Consider the following 22906-nt stretch of genomic DNA (forward strand, 5'->3'; position numbering starts at 1 on the left):
ATGCCCGAGAGCCCCGCACTGGTGGTGGGCCCCAGCTCAGGTGCAGCCATGGAGGTGAAAGTGCCCTTTTACTGTTTAAGCATGGTTGGTTACGGTGGGTGGTTTTACCACAGGGTTGCAAAGTTCATAAGCAAGAACTGCTTATGTTACACTTGTGTTTCTGCACTGTGCAAGTGGCTTGGTATAGATGTAGCTCTAGGGCTTGCCTGTGCTGTAGATAACATGTTTGGTGGAATAACAGGCAAACCCATCCTGTTACCCCTGCCGTGGAAGCACATCTTAGACCGGCAGCAGAGTCCTTTTGGTTGCATAGCTTAAATCAGCACAAAAGCAGAGCAAGCCGCAGCTGCTCAGGAGCAGCATGCCTGCAGCAGATTTCTGGTATAACACTGGCTGCTAAGAAGAAAGTTCAGCTAAAGGCACGTTTGCAGCCCAAATCCTGCCTGCCCATAGTGAAGGTCAGCAACGGAGAGGAGCAGACAGGATGCAAACACTGGCAGAGGAGGAGCCAGGGCACTGGGGTGAGGCTAGGTAAGGCGAGAGCATGTGACGGCACACGCAAATCCACACTGGGCCACGGGGACAAAGTGTGCCGTGCCGAGGTAGGGCGATGGGCCAAGAGGTGTGACCCTGCTCCTGACTCACGGCAGCACGCACTGCCAATGGGTGACTCAGGCACAGCAGCTTTTTACCATGTAAAGTCCCATCCCAGGTATTCTGGCAGCATAGGACTGGTATAAAGCTTAGTCTGCTTAACGCAGACTTCTTTGGTAATGATGCCCTTTCTGCACATGGCAGTTCAGGCTCTGCTGGTACAATAAAAAGCTGCATTTTCTAATTCTGACAATAAATCAGTGTTCTGGGATATGTAAGTTATGAACGTGTAGCGAAACGTAATGTAAGTGACACTGGAATTAATGGATATGGTAAATGCCCCTGCAGCTCATTCAGCCTCCTCTAGTCTAAATTTTTCCTTCATGTTACTGGGAGGCAGAAAAATAAATTTGTCTTCCTGAGGGAAACTGTGTCATTTCCCTTGTCTGACAACCTCTTTTAACAAAAAATTTCCAAGTGATACTTCTTTTCTTATTTTCAATGAGACATTAAGAACTAAAATAGAAAAGCTTATGCCTCCAGAGATGATGCTTGTTGGCTGGAGGAAAAGCTCTTTCACTTAACATTCTTATATTCTACTGCAACCTGTAAAAGGGCAAAGCAGTTGCTGGAAGAGAAGAAATTAGGGTTGTGTGTGCTAACTACGCTTATTTTCATACCCTGGTTCTGGTAGTCTAGCTTCGCTCTCCTGTAAATATAAGTTTGGAGGGCTCTATCCTCCCTCTTTTGAACATGTATCACAAGGCCCTGTAATGCTCTCCTTTGCAAAAAGGTCCCAGAGGGAACCAGCAAGAATGTTATTTGCTGGGAACCTTTTAATTGTCAAAATTGGTTGGCACATAGTCGGCTTGTGCTCACTGGATATCCCTGCCAGCCACAGGAGGTGGTCACTACGTGCCTTCCAGTGACCCGTAGAGCTCACACCAATGCACTGCACCTCCCTTCTTGATTTCTCCAGTACCTTTAGCCTCTTGAGACCTGCAGCACTAAAATCTCTAGCTGCATCCAAATTTTTGAAGAGTAACAGTTTGCTATTCTACCATCTGATCTCTCTGGAACATTCAGTGTTTCAGAAAGGCTCTCATCTACCCCCCTGTGAAACCTCATTGGCTTCTCCAGAGCAGGAGCTGTGCTGTGAAACCAGATTCAGCAAGCTTCAAAAGAAATCTTTCCCCTGTTTTCCCATGAATTTGCTCAATGGTAGTGATTCAACAAATGCTTTAAGCCAGCAATGCTGGCAGAAGGACCAGTCCCACCTTCTTCTTCCCCTCTGCCAGCACAGGTGTTCAGGTAGTGTATGTGCAGAGTGCAGCCGCACAAATGCATGCTACAGCACAAGAGAAGGCTGTGCAGGGTGGGAAGGATGGAGCAGGACCTTACTTTGGCAGCTCCAGTTTAACATCTTTGTGAGACTGTGGTGTGAAACACTGGTCTTGAGGAGCCACATCAGGCTACTGAGGGCTAAACCTTTTTTGCATAGGGTGTTTTGTTTACCCAGTGACTGAAAAGCAATCATCGTATTAACTCCCTTGTAGGTATGTCTATCCAGAACCCACCCTGTATTTATTTTAATGGAAAGCAAACATGCCACAGAAATGTAATGGTTGTGGCTGTATAAAAAACCTTTGGGATTTGCTGCTTTCTGTCTCTTTTTATGTGCTAATTAAAATCTATTGCACTCAATGGGTTTATTCAGTATCTGTCTTCTTACAGTTTGGAACCTAAAACTTGCTTTCAGGTTTTAATGAAAGCACAAAATTGCACATGGGGAAACTGAGGCTACTCTCCACAGAGATCCTCTGTGCTGACACTCATTGCAGAACGGCAATTAAAGTGTTTGCTAAAAATAAAGCAAAAACTTTGTCTAGTGACCATTAAGGTTATCAGGGCAACTCTCACTGCCCATGAACCAGAAAAGCCTAAGATTAAAAACAGAAGGGGAAAAGCCCAAGGTGTCCTTGGCCAAATTTCCCCCTGGTGGGACTCCACCTTCAGGGCTGCGACTTTGTCCTCTCCGTGCCAGGATGGTGGATGTGCCTGGGGCTGGCAGAGCAGAAGGGTAGTCCACCTTTGCAAGGGCATTTACTGGGAATCCTCCATGATGTGGCAAGATAAAGGTCAAAGCACTGACATAGATTATGCATGGAAAGTGCTTCGGTGTGAGAGCACCTGGAAAGCTGTTGTCTCTAAGTGTCTACCTGGGTGCCTGAATACCTCTGAAAATCCCTTGAGACTATATAGTAAAGCTGTTTTGAGACATATATGTGTTGTATCTATCCACCCCAAAAAAACCCTGGTGTGGTACCTGTTACAGACTGTTTGCTCCCTGGAAGATCTCCCCAGGTTTGGTCTGCAATAACTTATGAAAGTCAGGAAATGACAAATTGTGCTATATTAACTCACATTGTGTAAGAACAGGTGTAAAATAACATGTTGTTCATTTAAATAAAGTGGTGTTGTCTCTTTAAACATTCAAATAGGCAATAAAATGGTTCTACAAACATGTGGGAACCTGTTCTACCAAACACAAAGTGGTTTTGTTAAAAAGAGAAGGAAAAGAAAAGGGGGAGGGGGGGAAAGGCTGTCTGTTACAAGATCTTAATTTTTGTGGCTGTATTGTGGCTGAGGATGGGCTTATGTGTGAATATACTGATAAACTTTAAAGACTTTCTGACATGGAGGTTGGAGACCTTGCAGGTCACTCTAAATTCATGTGTTCTTTCAGTGAAATATTTTACTTGGCACATTCCCTTCTCATTCCACTACACTCTCTCAGTAGTTTTTGAAGACCAAATATTACCATAAAAACCAGCCAACCGCTCACTCCTTACTCTCCCGTCTCCTTTTACTTGCTCACGTGTCTGCACTGTCACATGATGCTAAGCTGCCACCCTGAAATATCTCCTGAAAGCCTATTTCCTACCATGACCATAAAAAATACTCACTCTCATCCAGATAATGACACCACCCCAATAAATTCATAAGCCTGTTATCAGCCTCTGGATCTCCCAAAGCATTTGTGTTCAATCTTTCTAAAAATCTCAAAGAGCAGATCCAAAGCTTTATTAGTGCTTGTCATTATATCGAGGAGTCCAGTGCAACCCATCAGAAGAGACAAGATCATATGTCTGCTTGTAGAAGAGACACAGCCGAGGGGAAGTACACTGTTTCCTTGGAAGCCTTTTCTGCCTCTGTCCCCATCTGACAGGCATTAGCATATTCCAACGAATTTCACTTTTTTCTTCAAATTTCCAGCCTTTTCTATCACTGTATTCAGGAGAACAATTATTCAGGGAAAACCTTTCATGTGTGTTGCTGTACACTTCTATGGGAGAACTTATCTTGGGCCGCATACCTCCGGGACACAGGGCTCTACCCACCCTGGGGACAGTGATGCACAGACATCAAAATGATGGATACAAAATGTCCGTTTATTTAGCTGCGTCACACGCTTATATAGCTCTTGCGCTTCCTGTTCCTGCCACTCCTATGGGGAGGAGTCTATCTTTCCGTCACAGCCCGTGATCTTCCGGTCGCCGATCCCTGTCTATTCCCCTACACATGTGGATAAAAGGACATGGAAGTTCTGTGGGAAACAGGCATGGACTGGTCTGGATAGACTCTCCTTTGCACCGTTCCCTTTCACATCTCTTAGGATTTGGCCCCCTCTTAGCTGTCAATCATCAAAAAGAGAAAGCAACTAAATATTTATGGTATTATTGTGATGGTGGGTGACACTTTTTCACTGTAGTCAAGCTGTACATTAGGAAAGAAGATGTGTTTATATCCTTACACTAGTGCAGTGGATGCTGTATGATGAGAGGAGAGTGTGTGCATGTATGGAACCGATCCTCCCTGCTGCTTGGATAGCTCTGCCCTTAACACTTTTCCACTCTGCCTTAGGTGTATCCCTCTCACGACATCAGAGTCATCATAAAGAGGCATATAAAAAGTCACGTAATCGTTATGAACACAGTGTGCTTGAAGTGAAGGGAAGTAGGTGCCTAATGCCAAGAAAAGCTGGGGGACACACTGGCAGTATTCTGCCTGACTTTCTCAAGTTCCCTATAAAAGCACAGCCTGCAGGACAAATTAATATATTTTCAAATTCTGCCATCGGGAATGCTAACACCTCAGAATACCCTACAGCGACTAGATCTGCTGAAGTTCATTGCTTTAAACAATAGTGGGGACATAACTTGGAGACTAACAACAAGCTGTAGCTAAAAATGAAAGTACAAAATGAAAGTCAAGGGTTTGAGTGGCCTCTCTACACACGCCTAATTGACATGGTATATTGAAGAGCCTTCTAAAAATGAGCCCATCGGCTCACTAGCATTGCTGCTTTTTCACTCCACTTACACCAGAATAGTCTTCCCTGTGCATTCAAGTACATGCATGATTATAGCTGATAGGATTCGCTTTACAATGCTTATGGTTAAAAGTTTAGTTTGCTTTCCAACAGAAAAATGCAAAGAGAAGGATACTGACTTAAAAAAATTAATCTGGTGGAGGGGAGTTTTGCGAGCTTATACCAGCTAAATATTTTATACTCACTTCCCTGTATAGATCAGTGGGACTGAGGCATGGGTCTGATTTGGCAAAATCTCCTAGCTGTTATCCCTGGATTTGAGAATTCTATAGTCCTGGGCAAACCACTTAATTTCCATGCTGCGGCTTCCCTGCCAGCAGAGCAGCACCTGCTTCTCTGCAGCTCTCGTAGCTAACGAGTTAACATTTGCAGAGAGGAATTCTGAAGATGAAAGGCTTGTACGGTAGACTTGGGCTGCAGGCATTTTGGGACCAGGATCCAGGCTGCAGGTGTGTTTGCACAGTGCCTAACACACCATGGCCACAGCACTGTGGATAAACAAGTATAAAAAGCCAGAACAGATTGATTGCAATCACCGTTTGGGTTTGTGGTATAAGTAGAACAGCTATCCTTCCTGTTCGTTCTCAGAAACAGCCACAGAGATGCTTCTTTTGCCAGTCTTTGCCATCCTCCACATTTCTCTCTAACGTGGAGCCTTCTAATTTTAGAACTCTTGTCTCTACACCCGTTGACTCCGCTACCCCTCTTCTCTATTGACCAGCCTCTGATTCCTCAGTACAGGGATGTCTTTAAGTTTTACATGCCTACAGTAAACCACAAAAGGGGCAAGAACAAATTACTATGTAGGACCATCTGATACAAACTGACTGCTTCCTCCGCAGAATCCACCCCTGTGCACAGTTTGTCACTGAAAGGTTAAGACACTACTTCTTCCACACTAGGGTGCCCTGAGGTTCCTGCCTGTGTACTGCTTGAATGGACATTTGGACCAAGCTTTATCTTTTGGGAAAAAAGAGAAAGAAAAAAGGAATGGCTTTGCCAGTTAAAAAAAAAAAAGGGGGGGGGGGGGGGGGGCGGACTGAAAGCTATAGTTGTTTTGCTTCTGTGATATGCTGTGTGCTTTTCACCTTCTCCGGGCAGTGCCCTTTCCCAGAAATTGGTTGTCTCCCAAGGCATGCCCTGCTCCTTCTCCCACTGGCTGGTTGTGCACGCTGCTTGCCGACCCAGCAAAGCCATCATCCAAAGAGAGTTTTGGTGCAGTTCCTCCTCTTGGCTGCTTGAGAAGGTGTGTTGTTTGCTTTGTCTAAGTGCTCCCGGGGCCTAATGCGCCGTTGTTATGTACAGACCATTTCTGCTGTCATGAATCATGTTTTACCACCCCTGTGCTTTTACTTCTGCACCAGGCTCTTTTTTTTCTTTCAAGCAAACACATTTGAGTTTCCGTGTTTGCTGCTGAAACAGTGCACGCCGGGTACACGGCACGGGCTGTGTTATTCCTACTGTCCCGTTGCTGCTGAGATCAGTAAACCTACCTCCCACTTCAGGAGCTGCAGACCATTTTTTTTTTCTTATAACCAAAGGTAAATCGAAATAATTTTGCCAGACACATATAAAGAAAAAAAAATTCACTGAAAAAAACTCATGCCGTCAAGCAAAATATGCCCTTTTCTTATCTTATCTGTTGTGAGTAACTCAAGCTATTTGCACAACGCCTTGTGCTAGGAAGGAGTTGTTTGTACATGTTTCACTCCCTTTTTTCCAAGTTTTGAATTTTGAATGAAATCTTTCTCTTCAAATTCCTCCTCCCTGTGAAAATGTCATGGTTTCTCTTTCCTGTGCTTCCCTGAAGGCTGGACCCAGACCTGCCTCCAAAGATCCCTTCATTGCAGATGGTTTTCTATTAATCTTCAAACTGCTTTGGAGAACTCTCTGTGTCTGGCAGTGCTACCATCCCCTCTCCCTCCCGTCCCACCCACTTAGCCTCAGCCTAAGAGCCCTTAACAAATGACTCCCAAGGAATTTAAATGGCTAACGTTCGCTGGCCAATAAAGAGATGCATAAACTGTATAACCAGGTTACACGGCTCTTGCCATTAGGAAAAAAGGTTGCTCGGGCAAAGGCGTGAGTCCTCTTAACCTGTCGCACTTCGATCGCGGGACTGAAGAGGTAAGGGAAATCTTGTTTGCTCTGTAGGGCTTTTTATCTGGTTTTCATTTATCAGGGAGTTGAGACCGAAAGTATGTCATTGTCAAGGTATCAGGTTTGAGTTTTGCCTTCCTTTAGAGGGTCCTAAAGGGTTGTTTGAGGAAGAGGCAACTACTTCTAAGCTTGAACTATGGGGTTTGACATGAGAATATCTAACAGAATTTGGGTAGCAAATAGCAAAGCGAATGTCAGAACAGTGAAAATTAAACCACTGACATTTTAGACAGAGGAAAACAAATAAAACTGTGTCTCAGAGATTTTTTTTCTACTATCTTAAATTAATGAAGTGAAAGGTAGCCATTTACAACCTTCTGACATTGTGTTTTCCATTGGTCTGTCTCTGCCGTTGTCTCTTTGTGCCGCCTGGTATTTTGTTCTGCTTTTTCAAGAGAATGACATAAAAATCAAGCTTTAAAAGTGGGTTATCGGCTTTAGGTGCAGAAGTTGAAGCTTGTAGATTGAAGGTGGCTAGGAACGTTGAACAAGCAGGGTATATATGCAAGTATTATTAATATAAATGAATCTATGTAATTCATTCTGCATACTTAAAATTTGATAGCATTTTAAGAAAATGAAGTTCTGGTATTATTCTATCCGTATTCTACTTAAGCAGCATGTGAAACATTTAAGGCTTGTATATGACATAGGACACGTGAAGTTAATCTGTTCACCCTTATTTATTTATTTATTCATTTATTGCTTTATTGGGATCTGTGCTGATAAAAATACTGAAGTTTGAACTTAAATCTGGAAAAAAACAGTTGAACCTAAGACATTAAAAAAAAAAAAGGAAGTATAGTTGTTGTAAGTAAGGTTCGATTAAAACCAATGCCAAAATTGTCCGTTCACATGTGGACCAGATGCAGCAGTTGTGTATAATGTTGTCCTGTCCTGAGCTAGGTGGGATTGAAGCCATGCTTCAAAATGTGTGTGTAAAGTGCCCCCCCACCCTTTGCACACCTAAGCTTGCCATGGATGTCAGCCAGCACCTGGAGCATGTGAGGGATATCACGGCAAAACATTACTGCCATCCCTTGCAATGCTCCATGCCCTGACAGGCTGGGTTGCAGAAAGGGTGTCTTTTTCAATCGTATTATCGCAGCTGATCTCTGAAGGCCTCCACACTCAACCCAGTCCACAGTGGCGCATGTTGGTGTTAGCTGATGATGTTGCACCAAAGACCTTGCCCACGGCTGAAAGGGCTGGGAGAGCTTTTTCATTAAATAACACAGTTAACCTAACTGAACTGCAAAATATGTCTTTTTTACTCATCAAGACAAGGCCATATGACAGTCTATCAAGAGCTTTTTGTAATGTTGTTGGTTTGATTATTTTTCCATGGGTTTCTCGTATAGCTCTGCACTGTATAACTGAGATTAGATAATGTGCTGGATAAAAATAAATAAAGTTAACAAAGGAGGAACCATTTTGTTACTCTTTTTAGTAATTTCTATTCAATTCTGCATTTCAGCTCCATTCTTTGCTGAAGAAATGATATTGAATCAAATGTTGCTTGTCTTCTTTCTTCAGCTTTTAATAAAAAAAAAATCCCAGTTAAGGTCAGCAAAAGGTGAATTTCAAATGACATCTGTCTCAAATCCCATACCTTTTCTGAAGTGCACAGAACTTTCATTTCCAAACCCTAGGTATTTCCAACTGAGCTGTAATTTCAGTAAACTTAAGTTGTCTTGAATTAACCCAGCACAGGAGTGGTGCCTCCTGAGAGATTTCCTGCCTTGGTTAAACATTTTTTTAAATTTATAATATTAAACCTGGACACAGGCAACAAGTGCTGGAAATCTCTTCCTTGTACCTGTAAACCTTATTTCTCAATTTCAACCCAAGGTTCAAAGGTTTCTACAAACTTCTTAGATCAGAGGTCAGGTACAAATTGCTGCACTTTGTAGCTCCTTTCTGCCGATATGACAGAATTTCACAGCAAAGACAATTGTCTTTCATCCCCCTCTCCTCCGCGCACAGGCAACGCCAGGCAGTTAGAAGCGTGATATGTACAAGTCAGCCATTGGTACCTGAGTTTAATAAATAACTAACTGGGTTTCAGTGGTGCAAGGTGCATATTATAAAAGGGGTCAAATGTCAGTGCACAAAGGAAAAAAAAAAACCCGGCCACTGACTAAGCCAAATGCTTTGAGTTTAATGTACTTTCAGTGGTGAACATTCACATCCCAACTGTGGTTTGCTTTATGCTGATTTTAATTTCTGTGACCTGATGGGGAGGGAACATGTTGGTCTGCTTTCAGCTTTCCCTGAAATCTCTGCCTCTTGCTGAAAGCAGGGTTGCAAGTTGGGCCCCCCGTCGTTGCGGTGTTCACGTGGTGAACACAAAGCTAAGAATGTTGCAATAAATATAGTGCATAAGATTAGGGTGAACAGAAGAGTCTGAGGCTATTTTTATTGTTATAAAATTGACTAAGTGAGTAGACTTTGTATGAACAGGCAGGATGTGTTATGTTTCACTCTGGGATCTCCAGAAGAGTTAGCTGAAAAGGTTAGATCAGAAAAGAGAACTGTAGTTTATGAACTTTTTTAGATAGTCTTGGTTGCACTGTAGAGTGGAACATGTTGCTGTAATGTTTATGTAGACAGACAGATAGATAGACTGTTCTGCATTATAATAACAAAGTCACAAGCATGAGCACACATGTCCCTACTCCACAGAGTTCAGCAAAGCCTTTCAGTCATTCTCAATGATTAAATTAAATTACCATGTTCCTATATAAGATTTTTCTTTGAAGAGGTAAGAAGTTAAATAGGTGGATGTCTTATCTTTCCTGTGTAATAATTAACAGACGAATTTAGTCGTGGTTTTGTTTTTCAGTTGCAGATGATAATTTTTCCTGTCTTTCTTATGGCAAAAGCTTGAGAGCTCCTAGTCCATACTGAATGAAACACTTCTTCCTTTCCTAGAAAGAATGCTTTTTAAAGCAGAGAAGTTAATGAGGAGGGTCCTTATCTGTACCAGCATCTCTGCAGAGAACTCTGTTTAATTGCACTTCTGGTAAACAAACGCTGCAAAAAGTTTCCCCTCAAGTACAGCTCATCCAGAATAGGAAATACTCGTTACATACCAAGTGACTACATTGCACTTTATTTATATGTATGTCACACATTTTCCTGCCTGACCGTGGTAACAGTAGACTTCGTTGACTGGATTGACATTTGGGAATTTGGGGAGAAGGAAAGGGTTGTGTTGTTTCCTGATTTGGAAAGATGATAAGAACGATTACACAACCCATCTCTCATCTCAGTTTTCCTCAACATGTGGCTTCAATATCTTGCAGGATAATAACTTCAGCCTCAGCCAGCGACCGGTTCTATCAAGATAGCTGAGAGTTGGACTGGGTAAAAGATGGAGCTGGGGAAAACAGTATAACGCATGGGTTACACAACTTGTTGGGACAAAGTTCTGAATGACTTGCAGCAAAGTGCATTATAAAATAGGGGAGGAGACTAGTTTTTGCCTACCCAAACTTCCTTCAGAAGTGGTTGAAGCTGAGATGGCTGGTTTGGCACTGCAGTAGCATAAAAACACTCAAGAAAGACACACTGCTTTGACAGAATTCATGTTGCAGAAGCAGGGAAAATAACAAACATGTTGGTAGGATGCTCTACATGTTGCTGGTGCTTTGGCACGTCTATAAGTTTTTCATCAGCATCGTTTCATTCTTGCCATGAGAAAACCATATACACATGAACAGAATTTTAACCTGTGATCATCAAAAAGCAATGGCAATAAGTAAAGTGCCAGGCTCAGAAGAGTTTTCATACTTTATTATTTGAGATATCATCATTGCTAACTCATTGAATATTATTTTTGCAGTTTCTAGGCCAGGAGATCAGGTCGTCAAGGCACCTCCATCCTGGGAACGTTCACTGCTTGGCACTGATATTGCTTATGGATAATGCAAGCAGAACCTTTGACAGCCTTTTCAGGATCACACTCCAAAATCCAATATGCCATAGAAGGATGCAGAGAGGGTGGATAACAGAATAGACAGGAAGTTTGCACAATACAAGGTGACTTTATTTTGTAGGGAAATCATAGTTTCAGCTCCATTTTTTAAATTGTATATAAAATTGCTGTGCGGTAAGATTAAAATGGCTAAGGGAACTGGTATAATATGGCTAAGAGAATCAGATCTGTGACTGTTATTGCTCTTAATGATAGTGATGAAAATAAGAAGTTCAACCTTCAAATCCTAGGCTGAAGTTGTAGCCGATTGTGACTGTACAAATTCAGTGTTCATTTGTCTGATTAGCATTCAAGTTTTAACCTGGAAAATTCCAGGATGTTAATTTACAGAATAATTTCAGGTGTTTTCCTCCTAAAAAGGAGCAAGAAGTAAAAGAATAGATTTATAGTAATTTTGTTACAGATTTTTAAGCCAAATACATTGCTTTTGATTGGTGATGGGAGGATGTAACCAGTCTCTGCAAAACTTTTAAGGCAGGATTTTCAGTAGTGCTCCTCGCTGTCTTAAATATATCCCTATAGAAATATTATAGTCTTATAACTGATGTCATAGATGCTGAGTACTGTTGGAAAGATCACCCTTAATTTTATGGTTCTTTATATTTCTTCTTTGAATAGAACAAAATCAAAAGATGAAGCCAACAGTTTTTGGTGTGTTTTAAATGGAACCAACCATTTTTAATGTGCTTAGGACACTTAGGATGAATTTAATCACCTGAGAAGCATGCACAGACCCCACCTCTGCAGTAGCTCCACCCTGAAAACTGCTTTTCAGGCCCAGAACATTAACTTGCCCCATACAAGGAGAACATGACTACCTGACCAGAATAAAATTGAAGTTTAAGCTTGAAATACGAACTCTTCCACTGAAATCAGCAGCCAGACTCCTGATGACAGGCCATAGGTTAGGATGCCGAGTGTCACCATTAGCAGAAGTGGGAATTTCAGCAACTAGCCTGGGGATTTAGTAGGCCAGTCTTATCCTGCCCCTTAGGTACTTTACACCATTTCTCTCTACATCTAAATATGGTACTGCTAGTGGGCAGAGAGCCACTGCTGTACCTGTTCAGGCCTGAATGTACATGGGAAGTTATGTGGTGCAGCAAATGCTGCTGCCTGTGCATATACTTGAGTCCCATGCAGCACCTGAGCCAAAAGGTTTCTCCCAGGTGACCCTAGCTGGAGATGGACAAGTTTGATTGCCTTAATTCAGGCACGCACATGATGATGAGAATATGCAGTGCTTTAGTGGTGCTGGCAGCAGGATAACTTGCACAGCAGACAGACATGTTGTTGTTAATAACTAGTGCCGATCTGACCTATGAGATTACTCTCCCAAGCTGCTCATCACAAGCTACTCATCAAGCCTCTTGCCAGCCTATGTTTCTGCTTTTTAGGTCTGCTGATGCAGTTCACCAGTTTCTCCCCAGAGTTTTGCCAAAATGATCCAGTTTAAGAAAATCCACCTTTTCAAAGTGTTTAACCTAGCCTGGGGCAACTTCTTTACCCAGGTGCAGGTAAAGCAGTGCAGATTTTCTCGTGGCCTGTTGGCCTCAACTACTGCTTTTTTTGTTAAGTCTGAAGTCATCATCCATTCCTAGCAACCATCCTTTTCCTGTATGAAAGACACTCAGAAAAGGTCCCTAGCCAAAAAGCCGTGCTGAAATGCTGCACTCTCTCTTGCACTGACCCAGCACAAGATTTACGTTCAGACATTTGTATTTCATTAGCGACAGCAGGTAGGGAACCAAGCTGTGGTCCAACACCTGTTGAAAACCACACCAAGGACTAGCCTTTGAGACTTGAAACGTAAGTTAATTTGGAGTCAGGCAAAGTATTTTTGTAGATTTTTTATCAAAGACCAGATGCTTTATTTACCACACTTGCTGTCTACCTGGCCTCTGTCTGCACTGTGCAGGGAGAGGAGCCAAGGATGCTGATTCCAGCAGGATGTCTCCTAAGCTGATTGCAAACAGAAGGCGAAGCCTTCTGCCATGAAGCACACAGGATGGCAGCAAGCTTGCAGGGCCGGTGGCTAGGTTAGGCACGTTTGTAAAAGAGGTGAGACTTTCCATTCCACCATTAGTTTGGGAAGAAGCATCTTGCACGCCAGCTCCCTGCCGTGGCTGCGGATTGCTAGGCTGGGCCCTGCAGTGGGGCACGCCGTGGCTCAGCTCGGTGAACAGCCCCAGAGACACTGGCTTTGTTCAGCTCATTTATGCAAACAAATCATAAGAAAGGTGTGACAGGCTTGCCAAGAAAAAGAAAACTGATGTATAATGACACCATAGTTATCTTTAAAAGGGGAGGTAACTTGCACATCACACTTGCAGCAATGCTTGAGCCACAACCTTATTTTGGCTTGGTGTGGCCCCTGCTCTTTTTCTGTTCAGCCAATAAATCTGTAAACAGGCAAACTGGGTTTCCAGCAAGAGCATTTCTGTGTACATCTGATGTTTCTGATAAAGTTATACAGCTGTTATTAGTAAGCTGTCGTTATATACACTTCATATACCTAAAGTTGCCATGAGAAAAGAGTCAGCTTTTAAAAAGAAACAGATTTAATGGCAGCCATGCTTCCAGAGGTGCTGCTCAGTGTCAGCAGCAGGATTACCATTTGCCCTTACTATTTCAACTAAAAAACTAGGAAGGTCACATTTAAACCAGTAGCTGTTATTTCCTTCTGTTAACAGGGTGTATTTAGTTAAAATTTCAGCAACTAACCTTCCCTCTGCAGCAGCTGTGGCTTAAAATGCAAAACTGTGTGTGTTTCTTGAAGCAAGCAGGGAGCCATGTGGTATCCATGAGGGCACGCTGTGTCAGCTCAGCAGGAGTTTGTACGGTCCATGGGCTGGGGTTGGAGGATGGGAGTCCCTGTCCCCTCCTCCCTCTGGTTATCATAGAGCCAGCATGTCTCCCTGAGGTCTCCTGCTGCCAGCACCCATCCCTGTGCTAAGTGACTGCCAGCGGCTGTGTCACCTGTGGCAGGACACATGATGCCACTAAGTCTAGGTAACACAAAACTGGAGGGATGAATTAAGCACAAATATAAAAAACCCCATTTTATAGGAGACTGTGAATGGAGTGGACACACAGTTGCTGCCACAAGGATGCCAGCTGTGTCCCTTGTGTTTGTAAAAGCCTGTTTTACCACACCAGGATCCACAGAGGAGCAAGTGACAGCATAACTTCACAGGGCATGGCCCAGAGCTGGACAAGCCCAGGGATAAGATGCTATATGGACTGCAGGCATCACTTTCTCACCAGGGCCCCAAGCTGCCTTTACCCTAGCACAAGGGACATCAGTGTTTGGCCCAGCATTGTTGTTAATCAAGGCGTGGTATTTGTTTAATAAAAGATCTGCTTCGGTTAATCAGCCTGCTCACAATATGCTTTAGGTCTGTCACTGCTAACACAGCAAGTTTCCTGTTTAATATTCTGAGCTGCGATGCAAAAAAAGATAGGTTAAAAAGAAGGTTATTAATGTTTAGGGCAAGAACTATTTACACCCACCCAACTGGCAGCGGGGAAGGAGTTTCGTAAGCAAAGGGAAGTGAAATTTGAACGGTTTCATTGAAACGATTACATCTGAGAGTTCACCTGCGTGAGGGAGGCTCCTTGGAGCAGAGACACTGAACTGAAGGGCTCACAAGCCTGGCTCCTGATGGGCTGGCAGCAGTTAGCATCTAACATGACGCTGAAAAATCAAGCAGGCTTTACTTTTTTCTGTGAAGAAAAGAAGCCAGTCTTGTTTCAGTCCTGATACCGGGTCATTTAAAACTTAGTTGTCTCCAAAGCACAACATTTCTGATTAGGAATTAATATTTTTCTCTGTCTCTTTTTTCTGAATCTTTGTCATTGAGATCAGGGGTACCTTCCTGCTCAGAGACTAGAAAGTAAGCACTTATATTTCACAATACACTACATTTTAATGTAGTTTAAAGTTTTGCTTCTTCCAAGATTAATCACACTTAGTGGGTGTACTAAAATCAGTCTGGCTTTATTAAGCCCACTAAACCCACAGTATTAGCTCATGCCCTGTGTATACCTGCAACACATGGTAGCAAGTTTTCATGATCAGTCTACTGTGGGCTAAAAAAATGCACCAGTAGGATTGAACACATTGGGAATAGGTAATTTTGGAAACAACTTTCTTCATAGTGATTGCTTTTTGACATGAATAGGTTATGTTGTGCTGCCAGCCAATTTTGTAAGGGAGTAGCAACAGGAGGAGAGAGCTCTTAGAACAGTTATGCCTGCGGTTTTTTTCTCATCAAGGTAGATAACTGAACTTGGTGAAGGTGTTGATTGTGTCGTGTGGCAATGAATGTTGTCAAGTGTGTATTTAGCTGCATCAAGCAGGACTACGTGGGCTCTATAATTGTTTTAGGTTGTATATACTTATGAAACCCAGCTCTATGGAGCTGCACAGAAAAAATTAAACACATTTGATCATGAATTTTGAGCAGCTTGAAGTACAACTCCCAATACTAGAAATCATCCTGCTGGTGCAGTGCAAAGTTCTGGAGAACATACCAGTTCCTGGACAGCCACCGAATTACTAGCTGGTTTCTGGTAGGCAGGGGAGACTTTGCTCTATCTCACCTCTCTCCACAGTCCCAGTGCCTGTCTGTAGCTTTCTAAACAATAGCCACAGTGACTGAGCCCCACAGATAACAGAATACAGAGACTTTTATTTTGTAAGTTAACCTAAAACTTATGGTAATGACTCATTTCTAAACTTACCCAAACCTGGGGCGATAAGTAATTCACTTGCCAACAGGTGGCCCATATAAAGGTAATGATTACTCCCCAGTAAAGTGTTTGTTTAACAAGCTTTACTTTTATTCAGGGAAAGGTGAAGTCACATTTTTAGGAACAAATTGTCAAGTGAAAAATGAAAATGTTTTTCTCTGCCTTAATTTTTTTAATTTTATCAAATAATTCCCAGAGTAAAATGAAAATGTCTGACTGTGACACATCAAAAAGGGAAAACATTTGAATCCGAGAGAAACATTTATCAACAACATTTTAAAGCAAGAAGCTATCAAAACCATGCAGTTCTATGAAAGACCCAGCTTCAAATAAATTATTTCTACATTATTGCCTGGGCACCGGCATCACTATTACTGCCCTCCATCTTCTCTGCCTCCCCCTCTGCTCTTCGTATTTTTAAATGAAAATGGCTCAGAAGCATCAGCATGTAACACCCATGGCCCAAACACTCCTGCAGGATTGAGCCCTACCACAGACCGAGACTCAGAAGTCTGGTTTCCCAAACACATTTAGGAGCCGAACCAGGTGTTTGCCATGACTGTGGCAAAGGCATCTCTGGATACAGACTAGCACAATTCTGCACAGTTCAGGAGCTCTACTTAAAAAAATCTGAGGCGCTAAGGTTACTAGGATTTAAACAGGTTTTTTGGACTGTACTAATCAGATTTAGGTGCCTAAATTTTGCGCTCATATTTCTGTGGGCTTGGGCCTCCTGTACCAGGGAAAGACCTGTCTGCATAGTACTGATGCACTGAAAAATGGCCAAATCATTATAATGAAGGGTATATATCACAGTCCTTGTAGGACAGAGAGAAACCTGTGTCCCCATGAATAACACAACTGCATAGACTAAATAAATCTGTTGAAGCTTTGTGAAACCCAGATTGGAAGCATTTCTTATGGTGGTTTGCTGAGTTTCCTATGGAGGCCAGTGTTTTTTGACAGTTCCATCAACCAACTGGTCATGAATGCAAATCATGGCAAATAAATCAGTGGATGATGCAAAGGCTGATGGAGTTGTAAAAAACAATGAGGGAGAGGTAATGGTGTAGCACTCAGTAGGTGGGATCTACTCAAAAGGCAGTTGGGATAGGGCTGAAGACAAGGTTGTGGCATTTAGGAGTAGGAAACAGAAAGCATGCCCCTGCATGGGATGTAACTCCAGCAAGTGGTGCTTCTGGAAATAATTTGGGGTTAGAATTTACAAAAAAACTCCACATAGTTTGCTAGCGAGAAGGTGTGGAGAAACAGCCCTTGGTCACAGAGATGTGGGGAGAAGAAAGAGAGATCTTCATTCCTGTATATAGCAAGGGTGAAAAAGGCTGAAACTCTAGAGAACTGTAGAAAGAGCCACAAAAACAATTTTAGGTGAAAAAATAACTGATTGTGAAGGAATTCAGTAGTTCAGCCAGCAAGTTTTATTAAAAAGACAGAGTGTGTCTTGGTTACACAACTTAAATATCTTCATAATGCAAAAGCAGAGGTCTTGAAAAGACTCTTCAATCTATTGGAGAAAGGTTTAACAAGTAATCCTAGCTGGAAGTAAAAGCCAGAGAAATTCTCATAGGAAATACAGCACACATGCTTGTCTGAGTGATTGATTAGCAAACAAGACATAAAGGGAAGTGGTAGGGCCTACAGATCTTTGATACCCTACAATCAAGGTCCTTCTGGAAGATATTATTTAGTCAGATAAAAGTTATTAGAGTCAATGTACCAATAGCAATAAAATGTAATAGTCCATGTCATAAGCAATCGCTCATATTAAATGGTCTGACGGTCCTTTCCAGTTTTAAAAGTCAATGAATTAACTACTCTTAAAGTTTCAGTGTCTTATTTAATTGTGTTCAGAGAGGAAGTCTACCCTCTTGCAGTTGTAGTCATTAGCATGGTCATCTCCTCCTGTAGGTCTGCATTTCCCACCCTCTGCCTGTGTTCAAATGCAGAATGAGGTTTCAGTGATTTGTCTTCCCCTGTTGGCTTGCAGGGCTGTGCTGGCCAATTGCTCTAAAGCAAGTTGCCTGTCATAAGAGAGTGATTCTCCTCAGCTTTTTTTAAAGTCATGTTGTAATAACAGAAGAGACAAACATGTCAGACATTGTACCACAAGCAGTAGGCAACTCAGCAGCTTGCCAGATCACCCAGTGCTAACGCATATTTATTATTTCCTACTCAACTGTTATTGTGAAGGCCTAGAGGAACAAGGGGTTGTTATCAAATGAGAACCATGCCTGGCACTTCTCATGCATTCACCACCTTTCAATGTGAAGTACGGCACCTGGCACTTGTGCTGTTCAGGAGTAGATGGATTGTAATCCATCTCCAAGCAATGACTGAGAGGGAAGAGAGGGCTCTGGAGGTGGGAACCACTCACTCTACAGCAGTCTCTTCTCCTTCCAAATCCCATGCCAGCTACTTCCTACCCATTCAAAGAGGAGATGAACCTCCCTAGGGTCTCAAGGTTTTGAGGTGTTTGGCGGCAACTTGCATGCGACGTCATCCTCTTGTGCCAGCAGCTCTCAATGCTGGAGTGGTATGGACAGGTGATCCTCACACCCCTTTCAAAGAGGGGCTGGGCCTAAATCCAGGATGTGCTCCCCCTGCAATATAAGTGCTCAGGCTGGTGTGGCTTGTTCATCTGCTTCTCTGTGGCCTTTGTCCTAGTTTGAAGAACAAACTTGCAGAACAACTGCAGGAAGACAGAAGAGAGGGTGGGATTCTGGTGGTAGCTAACAGCTTCTAATGAGTGTCCTCCTTCCTTTGCCCAGGTTTTATCAGGCTGTGAATGAGTTTGACACCATGACCGCTGAGGACTCCACCGCAAGGATGAGCAACGATTCCTCCAACATGGCTACCACAAAAGTCCCTGAAGGTGTTGCTGGTGCACCCAATGAGGCAGCTCTTCTGGCCCTCATGGAGCGCACTGGATATAGTATGATCCAGGAGAATGGGCAACGCAAGTACGGCGGCCCTCCTCCTGGCTGGGAGGGCCTGCACCCTCCTCGCGGCTGCGAAGTCTTTGTGGGCAAAATCCCCCGTGACGTCTACGAAGATGAGCTTGTCCCTGTGTTCGAGTCCATTGGCCGCATCTATGAAATGCGCCTGATGATGGACTTTGATGGGAAGAACCGTGGCTACGCCTTCGTGATGTACACGCAGAAGCACGAGGCGAAGCGTGCAGTCAGGGAGCTGAACAACTACGAAATCCGCCCCGGCAGGCTGCTGGGTGTGTGCTGCAGCGTGGATAACTGCCGGCTCTTCATCGGAGGCATTCCCAAAATGAAGAAGAGAGAGGAGATCCTGGAAGAGATTGCCAAAGTGACAGAAGGCGTGCTGGATGTCATCGTATATGCCAGCGCCGCAGACAAGATGAAGAACAGAGGCTTTGCCTTTGTGGAGTATGAGAGCCATCGAGCAGCAGCAATGGCCAGGAGGAAACTCATGCCAGGAAGGATCCAGCTGTGGGGACACCAAATTGCTGTTGACTGGGCGGAGCCAGAGATAGATGTAGATGAAGACGTCATGGAGACTGTTAAAATCCTCTATGTGAGGAATTTAATGATTGAGACCACAGAGGACACCATTAAAAAGGTCTTTGGGCAGTTTAACCCTGGTTGTGTAGAACGTGTGAAAAAAATACGCGATTATGCCTTTGTGCACTTTACAACCAGGGAAGATGCCATTCACGCCATGAACAACCTTAATGGTGTTGAACTGGAAGGCTCATGCCTGGAGGTTACCTTGGCCAAGCCAGTAGACAAGGAGCAATACACTCGCTACCAGAAAGCAGCAAAAGGAGGGGCCACAGCAACGCCCGAAGTAGCTCAGCAACCTAATTATGTTTACTCTTGTGATCCGTACACACTAGCGTATTATGGATATCCGTACAATGCCTTGATTGGGCCCAACAGAGATTACTTTGTGAAAGGTTAGTAAGCACAATTAGGGGATGTGATGGGCAGGTTTGGTCTCAGGCTGGTGCAGCCCAATGTCTGCCTGAGCCAAAGGACAGCTGGTGGTTCACACTTTTTTCTTAAACAGTCTTTTATAGGTGTTTTTGCCATATTTCTGTTTGGTTTCATTTTAATTTATGACTGCAGAGTGTATTTATCTATAAATTATTGTTAATGTACAGGCTAGTATGAGGGAAGCGTCAAAACTATGGTTAGGAATGATCTAATGGACCAAGCATGGCATGGGGAAGAGAGGCATCTGGCTTTTATGAGTGCTGTACTAAGTCTGAGCAAGCCCAAGGACTCCAGCTTCTGATGGCTCCTTCCAAAGAGCTGGATACTAAGTATTAGAGATTGTGAGAGGGTGTTCCCTTTGCCTTCTCCTGGAGGTGTGGGTACAGTGACCTGGTCATCCAAAGGGAGGGATGTCAGGGAAAGCCTCAGTTGGGAGCTCTCCAGGTGTCATTTGCCCTCTGCATTAAAATGACCGTAGTGCTGTGTCCTTTATAAAGAAGTCATTTGAGAACTACGAGCAGAAGGAATCACGTGAGTGCAATATAATTATTTTATTATATATCCTTTAATTAGTTATCAGTTATGGTCATTAAAAATTAACCAAAAATCAGTTATTAATAAAAAACCCTAGCAGCTATAACTGGTGTTATAATTGCAATTATCCTGTACTTACAGAAATTATAGTTTCCTGAAATTTAATATGTATTTCCATATAACAGGCAGTTCAGCATGAATATATTCTTAAAGCACCCACATAAATGAAGAAATATTTTTAACCCTAGTTGATGAAGAATTTCAGCTTCTTCTCAAATTCCAGATTTGTACTTGCAATGAACTACAAAGGGGTTAACTGACAGTCTAAATATTCAATTAGGCCATGATAGAGTGCATTAATACCACAGTGTCCAAAGTACTGCATAACATGCATGGGGTCGCTAAGATAAATAAAGGCAATAATTTTGGAGATGGCATTTATTCACATTAGTAATAAAATAGCAGAGAAAACAAACAACAGTAGTAAAAATATAAGCAATGGTGGGACAAAGTTGGTTAAAAGCCAGGTACAACTTCAGACCATCTCTGCAGGGTCCCATCATGGCAGCTGAGAGGTGTGCCTCTCACCCTGGGCGTGAGAGGGTGTCCTCTGGAGGACAGCTGAGAGCAGCAACTCTTCCTGCTGCATAGAAATCACCCCTGGAGGGGCACCTCTGTCTTTGCTGAGTGCATTATACCCATAACACTGGCCACAAGAGTTGCATCAGTATACATAACCAGTCAATCTATGGTCAGAAACATCAAGACCAAAACTTGTATTGTTTTAATGGGTGCTTCTAAGGCCAAGCTCTTCAGTTTTCATAAGTAAAGTCACTAAGATTCAGATCAAGCTAACTTCAGCAGTCTTGATTCTAAGTACGTGCCGCTCAGTCTCAACCTGGGGCCCTTCATGCTCCCCACAGGGCTGTTGCTCTCCATTATTCACCATCTTCTTCTATGTTGTTATCATAAGCAGGCAGCATACGAGGCAGAGGGCGAGGTGCAGCTGGCAACAGAGCCCCAGGCCCCAGGGGCTCCTACCTGGGGGGATACTCCGCTGGCCGTGGCATCTACAGCAGGTACCACGAAGGCAAAGGAAAACAGCAGGAGAAAGGATACGAGCTGGTACCCAACTTGGAGTTACCTGCGGTCAATCCAGTGGCCATTAAGCCTGGTGCAGGTCAGTATGTGCAATGAAGGGAGGAAAGCAGAGGTGGCGGGCTAGCCCCCTCTCCGAGCCCCATGTCAGGTGTGCGGGCACCCCTCCAGCCCACGGCTGCGCAGTGGAGACAGTTCCAGGGCTGGGGCTCAGGGCTCCCCTGTGCCAGATGCCTCCTGGCCCTGGCTGGGCTTTTTGCAAACAACAGGCATGCAGCAGGGCAGGGGACACGAATGTCTGGGAGCTCTTCAGACCAAAATTGAAAGGGCCAAAGCTGTGCCTACCGCTCCTGCCCCTTTTGCACCTCCTCAGGAGGAAGCAGACCTTCCCCTCCATGTATGCTAGAGTACGGTGACTAAGAGCAATCCTCATCTCTTTTCATTTCTTCACTGCTAATTTCACCCTGGGCAATTCCCACCTCAGATTTCCAACCAGGTCAGAGCTCTCCCCTGCTCAGTTTGTATTTCTAAAGTGCTATAAGGCTGGGAAAGGACCAGGAGCTTCCCGGTTGCAGGGAAGTGTGAGCTTCTCCATCACCATCAGCAGCAAGGGGAAGGAGTGATGTAGGGAGCCCTCAGGTCTGGCTCCCAGCCACGCAGCAACCTGCAGGAGAGCTCTTAGAGGTGCTGGGCTGCAGGGAGCCAGGCCAAGGGCCAGGGCAGGGATTACCACTTTCTGCCACATCCTCAGCACAGTATCCAGCCCTTACCCTTCCCAGGTGAACAGGATGAAGGCTGAAGCCCTGTAATTCCTCAAGATCCTGTTTGGAGCGATTTATATTTGGAAAATCAGCCTGAGGAAGAAGGTCCTTGCAGGTTACAGGGCCAAGTCCTCTTGCAGAAGTCCTCAGGTCTTCTCCCCATTCCTCTTTCCAAGTAAATTGTAACTGCAGGACCTAAGCAGTGTTTAATAATAAAGCTGCAGTGGTTTCCCAAAACATGCTCCATACTGTCAGTGGAAGCTACAGCTTGCATTTAATGAAGGCTGTGAAGAGTTCTTCAAAACAGCTGGATGAGACAATGTGAGAAGAGGTCCAGAGACAAAGGAAGGCTGTTAAGATTAGAGCCATTTCCAAAGGAAGATCAGACTTCCTGGGAACACTACCCACTCACAATCAGAAAATATTACCACTATGCTTGTTTGTAAAGATACTTCAGGAATTCCAGGTATTACTAAAGGATGCTTGAAAAGTGGGCTTTGAAATGCACACCTATTAGTGGTGTCTGTAATTCATTCGACTGTCAAACAAAAGCCTGAAGCTCAAGTCTAAATGTTTCTACACTTGAAGCATGTTGAGATTCAGATTTCTTTGTGGGGTCTTC

General features: G+C 43.6%; 1 protein-coding gene across 8 annotated transcripts in view; it reads left to right on the forward strand.

Annotated features, from left to right (window-relative positions):
• RBM47 (RNA binding motif protein 47) overlaps positions 1–22906 on the forward strand; it is an 81134-nt gene that overhangs the window by 52562 nt on the left and 5666 nt on the right. For 6 of the 8 annotated variants that reach the window (XR_012660380.1, XM_075091631.1, XM_075091630.1 and 3 more), the window contains 2 exons: positions 18692–19851; positions 21399–21605. Coding sequence is in view for 7 of the 8 variants with exons in the window: in XM_075091631.1 (XP_074947732.1) it covers positions 18692–19851; positions 21399–21605 (1367 nt within the window). In the remaining variant the exon portion in view is untranslated. Of the gene's footprint in view, positions 1–1222; positions 7115–18691; positions 19852–21398; positions 21606–22906 lie in introns of those variants that run through there. The other 2 variants (XM_075091633.1, XM_075091628.1) reach the window with 2 other exon arrangements.

Source organism: Phalacrocorax aristotelis, chromosome 4 (assembly GCF_949628215.1).
Source record: "Phalacrocorax aristotelis chromosome 4, bGulAri2.1, whole genome shotgun sequence".
NCBI classification, from domain to species: domain Eukaryota; kingdom Metazoa; phylum Chordata; class Aves; order Suliformes; family Phalacrocoracidae; genus Phalacrocorax; species Phalacrocorax aristotelis.